At 26.4% G+C, this 10,814-nt stretch overlaps 1 protein-coding gene across 1 annotated transcript; it reads left to right on the top strand.

The window, feature by feature from the left end:
- The first annotated feature begins 6,427 nt into the window (after positions 1-6,427).
- Positions 6,428-10,232, top strand: LOC120086797 (zinc transporter 5-like). The gene is made up of 3 exons (XM_039043591.1): positions 6,428-7,157; positions 7,954-8,103; positions 9,623-10,232. The coding sequence occupies exons 1-3, from the start codon at positions 6,528-6,530 to the stop codon at positions 9,926-9,928; spliced, it is 1,086 nt and encodes a 361-aa protein (XP_038899519.1). The 5' UTR covers positions 6,428-6,527; the 3' UTR covers positions 9,929-10,232.
- The last annotated feature ends 582 nt before the right edge of the window (positions 10,233-10,814 follow it).

Below are 10,814 nucleotides of genomic sequence, written 5' to 3'. Positions count from 1 at the left end.
AAAGAAAATAAAATGGAAAAATGAAAAAAGAGGAGGGAAGAAGCAAAAATCGAAGAAGAGAAAGAAAATAAAATGACTAAAAAAAAGTGTACAACAAGATAAGATAAGGGAGGGCGAAATTGGAAATTAAAAAAAAATCAAAGATTGACTAGCTAATAAGGGAGGGCGAAATTGGAAATTAAAAAAAAATCAAAGATTGACTAGTTAACTCATCCATATTTACAAATATTTTAAAGATGTAATATATTTTTAGATTTTTTCTCTTATTCTACTATGTATTACAAATATCCTTAAACATTTTTATCTTGTGAGCCTTACATAACTATTTGCTTACTTGTTCTAATCTTCGTCTCTCACCACATGGATGTGGTGCCTTGGTGTCTTAATAAGAGATGTCCATTTAACCTATGGGTCTCGTGGAGTCCTACCTCGAATGAATGGAAAATCTTTGATTAGAAGGGAAATGGGGGAGGGAGGGGTTCCCATTGGCTAAACAAGGATGAGAAATATATTCCTCAGCCCCGACCCGCTTTCCCACCGCGATTATCATATCTAATTTTTATATAAGATTTTATATATATATACATACACATATATATAGTTAATTAATTGTACATAACTTTTTATTTGGTATTATTAAGTAGATATTATGATATATTGTTATAATATTTAAATTTTAACTTTTAGAAATTATGAAAATTAAACATTTTAATCATATATTTGCCACATATTAGTGAGATATTTAACTATTTAAATTAAAAAAATCTGATATAATCATTTAAGTTAATAATAATTATTTTTTTCAAAAAAAATCCAAACGGCGGGGAACACGATCCTCGCAAATTTTTCGTGGAGAATCCTCACTCTGATCCCTTTGGAGAATTTTGCAGGAATGAGAAATGAAATGGGTAGCGAGAATAGGGGATGGGAAAGTCATCTTCAACCCTGCCCCTCGGACATCTCTAGTCCTTAATATTATATTGTAACATATCCTATTTGAGCCCTTATTAAGGGCTCGAGCAATTTGGGAGGTCCCGTTCCTTGATTATTGGATTAACCATGATCTCCTTTTTATATTGTAACATTCTCATGGAATAATTATTCCATTAAACGTAAGCCATAGTCAATTTGTAGGGTGGTGTCATGTCAGATTTTACTACAATTTAATAAATCTTTTGATTTTTACGTTTTTTTAGTTTTAAAAAATAGAAAAATAAGAAAAATGATTTACTCAAAATAAAAAAAAAAGATTTTTTTTTTTTTTTTTATAAAAGTTAATAGAGGCATATAGAAGCATGTCTATAAATGATAGATACTGATAAAAATTTATTGCTGATAGAAGTCTATTATATTAGTATATCGATATTTTTGTTTTTTTCTATAAATAGTTTGATATATTTTTTTTCTATGAACATTTTTCTTTTTTTTCTAATCATATTTTTTGTCATCAATTTTCTCCTCCGATTTATCATTTTGCTTTTAGCAAGTTTTCAACTTTCAAAAGATAATCTATATAGATTTTTTTTTCTTTTTTCTTTGAAAAAATAATGTCATATAATTTTAAAATAATGATGCAACAAATGTGTCATATAGAGTTTTATTTATTTATTTATCTTTGACAATATATATGAGATAAACGAATCAAATTTTTTACCTTAAAATTTATAGTATAAATTTTATACTATTTAAACTATTTTATTTTTTATCTGAGTTACATAAATATTAAAAAAAAAAAAAGGAATAAACACATGAATATGAAATTTAAAGATCCATGGAAACTTTTTTTAAAAAAATCATATAGGCAATTCTAGAGGCTTAATAATTTATAGAAAAGTACTCGTGAGTAAAATTATATAGATACACGTCATAAAATTAAAAAATTACCCCAGATTTTTTTGGGGTTCCAATCGATAAGTTTCTTAATTTGTAGTAAGGTTTTAAATAGTCAATATAAATGAAAATGTTGAAAATATCAATAGAATGTTGATCAATAATTTTTTAAAAAAAAATAAAGAAAAATCACAAATAATCATTTTTATACTTTTTAAATAAGTTTGAACATTTATTATGCATTCATCACTTACATCTTTTTAAATTCATCGTTGACTTTTGTTTTACGAAATAATATATATTTCAATTTACATTGAATTATGAACATATGAAAACATCGATGAAAAAGTCGACATATTAATGTTGGTTAGATTTTCTCCATTTTAGGGTTAGTCCAAAATCAAACCAAACCCATTGGTTATATATATATAATAATCATATTAATATATTAATTCTATCATATTGATTGTCAAAAGAACAAACATACATATATAATAAAAGAAAAAAAATGTAGAAGTTTAAGAATGAAAATAAAATAGATATGATCATCTAAAGGGTAAAATACACTTTAGTCCTTCAAGTTTAAGATTGATGCCTATTGGGTCTCTAAAATTTCAAAAACTACACGCTTTAGTCTCCGAGGTTTAGAAAATAGTTCTAAATGATCTCTTAATTAAATTGACTAGTTGACTAACTGAAAAATAATATGTCATGTTGAGATGTCAAAATCTAAGTGAGATGGAGAATTTAACCAATTTTATATTACTATGGTATATTACTTGATTTTTTTTCCCCAACTCTTCCTACCCTCCAACTCCCTCCTCCGTTCCTTCTTCATCTTCATCTTCTCGTCAAATTTTCATCAATTCAAGCATTGTAGATGACGAAAAAAATTCAAACTTGAAGAATTTGTTTTCGATTAGGAATTTCCTATTGGCAAAACCAAGATGAAATATTTTGTCCATTGGAGCTATAGTACATTCTCACTAGTGAAGATGAACGACGAAAAGGTTTGAGAAGAAAAGAAATGGATGAGAGAGCTAAAAAGATATGAAAGAGTTAAAAAGAAAAAAAAAAGGATCTAATATATGATAATAATATAAAATTAGTTAAATTCTCCACCTCATTATTTAAAACTTGTCACCTCAACATAACGTGTTATTTTCCCGTTAATCAACTAATGGTCAAGTTAATCGGACCATTTAGAACTATTTTCAAACCTCAAAGATTAAAGTGTAACTTTGAAAATTTTAAAGACCAAATAAACACTAACTTTAAACTCTAAGGATTAAAAGTGTATTTCATCCTTAATCCAAACAACCAAAGAGAAATTAGAAAATTCAAACTTAGAGAAAAAAATATCAAAAAATAATAAAAAAAAATATCAGAAAACTAAAGGAATGCTCTAATTATTTGTGCCAGCTATTATGTTTGCCTGCTGCTTCAATATGTCCAAATTTATTGATTGACTTAAAATTTTTGTTCAATTTTGTAACCAATTACCAAAATGCCAGTTTGCATGTGCCAATTATATTTATGGGGTTAATAAACCCCTTGGGTTCATCAAAAGTAAAAATGTACTATTTTAACATTTTACTTTGACTTTCAAAGTCATAAACAATTTAATTTTTAATCTAAAAATTTCCTTTAAATTAAATTTTGATTTATGTACGTAAACAATTTAACTTAGGGTAACTTATAAATACATTTTGATTTAATTTATTAATCTATTAGGAAAAGAAATTTCATTAAACGTTATATATTTTAAAACATAGAGTCTATATTGTTATATATAAACATTTAGAGGCTAAAACTGTTCAAAAAAAAAAAAAAAAAGGAAAAAGATAAAATTCTGCTTCCAAAACTATAATAATTACGTTCATGAGAGAAACAACCTCAACGAGCTCAATAGTATTGATAAACTTTAGAGTTTTTTATATTGAAATCAAAGGGTTGTCATTAAAATTACGAACAATGGCTTCAAAGTCCATCACTCTTATATGAACGAAACATCAGAATTGAACTTATACGAATTGTACTTTAAGACTAGCTATTAGACGTGCTAACATTGTTGGTACTCCCTTGTTTGTTGATTTTCTTTAACCAAATTTACATATCAATAGTTTTGGACAAAGTAACTGAATTTAATATAATTTGGAAAATAAAAAAAAAATAACGCAACTAAGCATTTGCAAGATCTTAATTAACTAATATATAAAACATCAAAATGATTAGTTTTGAACAGATCGATAATAGAATATTTTCCAAAAAAAAAAAAGATCGAGAGTATAATACTTATTCAGATAAATAATTTTCTAGTGGAGATTTTTTGCCTTATAAAAACAATTAAATACACTAGTTTACGAAATAATAAAAATTGTTGGAAGTAATCTCAAACATATTACTCTATTTTTTTTATGCAAACATCTCTGATCCCATCCCATTAAATATACATGGTCAAATTTCAAGATTTGCACCTTCATTATCTTGATTATTATATATAAAAGTTGACTACAAAAATTCTGGATAACCGAATTAAAGATAGTGTTATTAAATCCCTTTAATGTCGATTTTAAACCGCCAAAGTAAGCTTAATTCAGTTCAATCTTCCATAATCAAGTTGTACTTAAAAAAAATTGTTAAACTACTATTTTGGTCCCTATATTTTGAAGTTTGTTCAATTTTAGTCAATGTATTTTTAACTGTCCAATTTTAGTCTATGTATTCTCAATAAATCTTAAATTTAGTTTCTCAAAATTATTTTTATCGAAATTGGATAAATAATAATAATTTTCATGGAAAAAATATAATATGTGAATATAATTTCAAATTTTACAATAAAAATATTAACGGATAATAAAAAATCTTTTAAAAATCAACAATAAACTAGTATTATGGATTAAGTTTAAAATTTACTAAAAGGGATTAAAATTGGACAATCAAAATTATAAAAACTAAAATTAAATATACTTCAAAATATAGGGATCAAAATAGTATTTTACCCCAATTAATTTAACTATTTTGGTCCCCTAGCACTTCAATTTGTTACTTAATATATAATTAAGTTTAATCGCTCTATTTGCCCTCTAAACCCTATTTTATATCACTCTAAGATAAATTATTTTTCTTTTTTTCACTCCAACGTAAATTGGTGTTGTGATCGAAATTTCACATTGGCTACATAAGAGAATAATCGTGAGTATATAAGTGACAACTACAGTTATCTTCGATGGTATTAGACATTTTGAGTAAAACTAAATATACAACTATGAAAGTTCATATCCGAAATAGATAATATCATATATAGAGATATTGATAAAATTGAAATCAAAATTACAACCAACATGTTATATACTAATATGATAATTCCATAAATGGTTTACAAGGCATAATTGAAAATTTTGGACTAAACTAAAACTTCTAACACTATTGAGATCCATTTGGTATGCAATTTAGACTATGATTTTCTTTATTCAAATGAATTCCATGAACAATTTTTTTGACATATTTGTCTTTTTACGAGTGCATATTTTTAGTCATTTGTATTACTTTTTTCTATTTATTAACTTAAAACAATCGAATTAACTAATGCTTAAATTAGTTTGTATCAATTTTTAGTCACTATTAAAATTAACTGAAAATTCAACCTCACAATTAATTTAAGTTTAAATAGTTGAAAGTTAACTCCACAAATCCAAAACAATCTAGAAATAAATGAAATCCAAAACTCAAAGAAAAAGGATAATATTTTAGAAATTAATGGACACAATAGAAACTAAATTACTAAATTAAAAAACTTAAGAGTGTAAATATAATGTTTCATAACCAAATAAAAAACTATACTCAAACTTTAAGAACTAAGAAGATTAGTTAAATTAAAACAAATATCTTTAAACTTTGTCACTTGTTTCAGAAATACTCATATACTTTCAAAAGATGCAATATTATCCATAGTCTAAGTTCATAAATAATTTTTAAAAAATAATTCTCTTTTAGAATTTTGTGAATATGAAATAATATGACAGTATCTTAGAAAGAAAAATTGAATAACCAATCTTTGAAGTTGTCACCAAATTGTTAATTTAAAATTTTAAAGGATTTATAATCCATGAGTAATTTTGAAATGTCTATAGAAGTTGAGAATTAATATTTTCAATTTGGAAGTATTTTTTAAATAATGGAAACAAATATTCCTTTAAAATTAGATACAAGTCATTCAAGAGAAATTATAATATAATAATGTTTTTTTTTTTTTAAAAAAAAAAAGTCTCTAATTCAAAATTAGAAAAAAGAAGCGGAAATTCCAAGTAAAATGTGAGGGCAAAATTGTAATTTAAAAAATTACAGAAAGTGTCGACATTTGAAGTTGACTTCAACGAATTTCTTTCAAGTCTTTCGACACTTCGCCCAGTGATATATTTTCATGTCGACATGGTTTCACCATGACATGATCCCCCACAATTTTTATTACTATTATTTCCAAATTAAACATTTTATTTATTTATTTCGTTTATTTTAATTCAAACAATTATAATTTATAATTGTCCTATTTATAAGAATTTCCGTATTTATATATATATATTTATATTTGCTTTTTCAAATGCTATAAATTCGTACGTGGAATTTCATTTGCTATGTTTTTCGTTCCCTCAACAAACAAACTCCTAAAAAAGCCCTAATTCTGAAAGTTTTCTGCCATGGCAATGGAGGATTTCAAGCGTCTTCTTCTTTCTTCTTTCTTTCTATTTCTTCTTCTCATTCCTTTAGTAATTGCAGCAGAGGAGTGCCAATGTCCTGGAGATCCAGAGGAAGAGGAAGGGAAACGAAATCCAACTTTAGCTTTGAAATACAAAATCGTCGCCATAGCTACGATTCTTGTCGCCGGATTCATCGGAGTGGTGATTCCTTTGCTTGGAAAGGTGATTCCGGCGTTAAGTCCGGAGAAGGATATTTTCTTTGTGATTAAAGCTTTTGCTGCTGGTGTTATATTAGCTACAGGATTTATTCATGTTCTTCCTGATGCTTATAAGAGTCTTACGTCGTCGAAATTGAAAGAGGATCCATGGGCAAAGTTTCCGTTCACTGGTTTAGTGGCTATGGTGGCGGCTATCGGTACTTTGATGGTGGATGCCGGTGCGAGCTCCTATTATGCTCGGATTCATCTTAATAAGGCGCGGCCTGAATTGAGTGGAGATGATGAGATGCGCGGCGACGGTGGTGCTCATGAAGGTCATGTTCATGTTCATACTCATGGCTCTCATGGTCACGCTCATGGCTCCGCCGACGGTTCATCCACTGAGATTCTCCGCCACCGTGTCATTTCTCAGGTAACTCTTTTTAAACTGATTCTGTTAAAAGTTATTTTAAATACTAATTTCGTTACAGACTAAATAAATGAATAAATGAATTCGTCCTTACTTATTTCGGTTCATTTTGGACTATTTTACTATTTTCAAAATAAAATATTAGGTTGATTATTAATATTAAGTACAATTATACCCTCGAATCAAAGTTGAACCATTGAATTTATATATGTATTAAAATTGGGCTAAAAAACATGGTGTTCAATTGTTATTATTTTTATTTTAATCATTTTCTAAAATGAGAATTGACACTTGTCAATTTATAATTTGATGTAATCACTGCACTCTAGTATTTTCCTTAAACAATTTAGTGTATTTATTTTTTTATGTGGAGTGGGACTTGAGATAGATGCCTTCCCTTTTTAAAATATCTATTTTGATCCATGTAGGCGATAATTATAGTCATCAAAAGGGATCATTTTAATCTTCATTTTTATAGTAAATGGATATTTTGAAAATAGAAGTATTGAGATGGACATTTTTGGATTAAAATAAACTAAGAACTATTGGAATCTAAAAGTCAAAACCAACCTTTTAAAATGAAGAAATAAAGAAAGTACAAAACAAAGTGTTTAGACTATATTTTTGTCTAAAAAATTTTGAAGACGTATTTTAATTTAAATGAAATGAGACGAAAAATAAAAGATTCGAGATGAAAGTAGGAATATAAATGGATGATAATGAAAAAGAATTGAATTGAAATAATTGAAGAAGATTAATTAATTAATTAATTAATTAATTTTTAAAAAATGGTTTGTAGGTATTGGAGGTGGGGATAGTGGTACATTCGGTAATTATAGGAATTGGTTTGGGCGTTTCTGAAACTCCAAGCACAATAAGACCCCTTGTGGCCGCCATCACTTTTCATCAGTTATTTGAAGGCATGGGGCTTGGAGGATGTATCGCACAGGTAATTCCTTTATTATTATTATTATTATTTTCTATCTAGTTTTTTTTGTCTTTTTTAAATTTTAATTCGATTTTTCACAAATGTATGTTTATTTTTTATTTCCTCTTTCGTTTAATAATCATTTTAAAAAATCTATTCAAGCTTAGAAAATTATAAAAACTGGTATTAATAAGTATAAATATATAATTCTTCTAGTTTAATCAAACTTATAAATGTTCGGTCATAAAGCTAAAATTACAAATTTGCGATTGAAAAGTTGATAGAATTAAATATGTCGTACTTTTTATAAAAATAATAATCATATATCTATTATTCTGCTTTAGTTTATAATTAGTAAGTAATAAATTTATCACTGTGATTTCTTTTAAAGAAAATTTTATGAGATATTTTTAGTAGGTAGTCTGTATATATATATTTTTAATAATTTAATATTGAGAAACCCATGTGGATGGGCAAGGTGGTTTGTCCAGTCTAATTCAATTTTTATGGGGCGTTTGTCAGCAGGCTTTGTGTGTATTGGTTGACTTTGGTGCCCACAAAAATTGACCAATGAATTTTCAAATATTTCTGCATAATAACTTCACTCATAAAGAAGGATATACTCTTTTTTCAGAAAAGAAAAGAAAAGATCATTAACCAATCAAACATTCCATAGTTATCTATGAATTTAGTGAATTTTAAATTGAGTTCGCTTTAGGTTTCACCTTGCTTTTTCTACCTCGTATTTCACACATAATTATTATTTTTTATTCTTCAAAAAGGAAGTTAGTTACTCATTAAACATATCTTTCTAACATCTACATTTTGTTACTATTGAAGATTATATTAGGTGATGAAATGTCTTAAAGTCTTAAAAGTTTTGGATTGAAAATGAGTGGAGTTAAAAATTTTATTTCTATATCATCGACTCTATATTTTTAACATCTTAGTTTGTGATTATAATCATAATTGATTTTGGATATTAGTTGTGATTTCTATTTTGATTCTCCTTTTAAATATGTTCAATTCATAATATTTATATTTTCTAGAATGTTACAAACTAAATTAATAATTTAGGTCCCATTTGAATATTTTCTTGGAATGTAATATCATATTGTGGTTTTCACATTTTTTTGAAAAAACGTTTGGATTCGTAGTTAAATACTAAAAACAAACCCATCTTTTTGAAAAATATATTTAATTTTAAAAATTGATATGATTTTTTTTTTAAACATTAGTGATAAGTAAATAACAAAAAAACTTATAAATGGGAGTAAAGTCAAAAGAAGTTTAATTTGAAAAAATACATTTTTTTGGAATGTTTTTAAATGTGAATATTGGTAGACAGTGATAGACACTAATTGATGATAGATATTGACATTTTGCTATATTTGAAAATATTTTCAGCAGTTTTATTATTTAAAACAAATAACATTCTTTTTTTTCTTCAAGACATCCAAACAAAAAGATATAATTAGATTCATAGAAAATTATTTTTCATCTCATACTTCTCTGAATTGAAATACATTGTAATGTGCAGGCAAAATTCAAGAACAGGGCAACAATAATAATGGGGCTTTTCTTTTGCTTGACAACACCAATTGGGATAGCAATAGGCATTGGAGTAACAAAGACTTATGATGAAGATAGCCCAAAAGCACTTATAGTTGAAGGAGTTTTGAATGCAGCTTCTTCTGGTATCTTAATCTATATGTCTCTTGTGGATCTTCTTGCTGCTGATTTTATGAACCCTAGAATGCAAACCAATGGAAGGCTTCAATTTTTTGCCAATGTTTCCCTTATTCTTGGAGCTGCTTTGATGTCATTACTCGCTATCTGGGCGTAGAAAATCCACCTAAAATTTCAACCGTTTGACTTTTTGATCGAAGATATATTTTATAGTGAGCTATTATCGAGTTAGTTATTGTGTATAGTTTATTGGGTGATAAATGGTTTGTGAGGTATGATTTGATTATACAGTTTTTGCTTATCTTGTTTGGAATTTTGCTAGGTCAAAAAGAAAATTGATGTAAGAGTAATTTGGAATTTCAATAATTTTAGGAGCAGTGTTGAATCAATTATTTTCAGCAAATGACATGTATGGTTTTGAATATGACTGTTCAATGGTTAATTTTAGACCATTTTTCAAATTCTCGTGGTTTTGTGTAAATGATTATTATTGAAATAAAATATCATTTTGATCCATATACTCTAGAATTTGTTGAATTTTTAGTTTGTGTACTAAACATTAACACCAAAAGCTAAAAGGGAGAGTTTAGTGAAAAATCAAGATTAAAAGTTTGAATCTTGAAATACATACACCAAAAAGAAATACAAACTTCGAAGATAAAAATGTAACCTTTTGAAACTGTGTAACTTGATGCAAATTAAATTTAAAATGTAAGAATAAAAGTGTAACATCTTCAAACATAGGACAAAATAGAAATTAAATTCAAAATTTAAGGGTTAAAAAAAGTGTATATATATACATATATATAGTATATATATATAGTTCAAGTGTTCTTCACACTTATGAGAAAAAAAAGAGAACAAACACATCGATTTAATAATTAAGAGTATGTTTGGAATACATTTTCAAGTGTTTAATTTAAAAAATAAGCCATTTTGGAATAAATTAGAGTGTTGTGACAACGAGTCAAAATAACATTTCAAATATATTTTAATAAGTTTTTTTTTATCAAAATAAAAATAAGTACTTTGAAAAACATTTT

This window comes from Benincasa hispida, chromosome 9, assembly GCF_009727055.1.
Source record: "Benincasa hispida cultivar B227 chromosome 9, ASM972705v1, whole genome shotgun sequence".
Lineage (NCBI taxonomy): Eukaryota > Viridiplantae > Streptophyta > Magnoliopsida > Cucurbitales > Cucurbitaceae > Benincasa > Benincasa hispida.
Note: the sequence above shows the minus strand (reverse complement) of the source record. Positions and strands in the feature narration are given on the sequence as shown.

Bases quoted from the DNA above. Each gene is read 5' to 3' on its own strand.
- LOC120086797 (XM_039043591.1), top strand. From the start codon at position 6,528: ATGGCAATGGAGGATTTCAAGCGTCTTCTTCTTTCTTCTTTCTTTCTA. The intron at 7,158-7,953 runs GTAACTCTTTTT...AATGGTTTGTAG, and splicing joins GCCACCGTGTCATTTCTCAG to GTATTGGAGGTGGGGATAGT. The intron at 8,104-9,622 runs GTAATTCCTTTA...TGTAATGTGCAG, and splicing joins TTGGAGGATGTATCGCACAG to GCAAAATTCAAGAACAGGGC.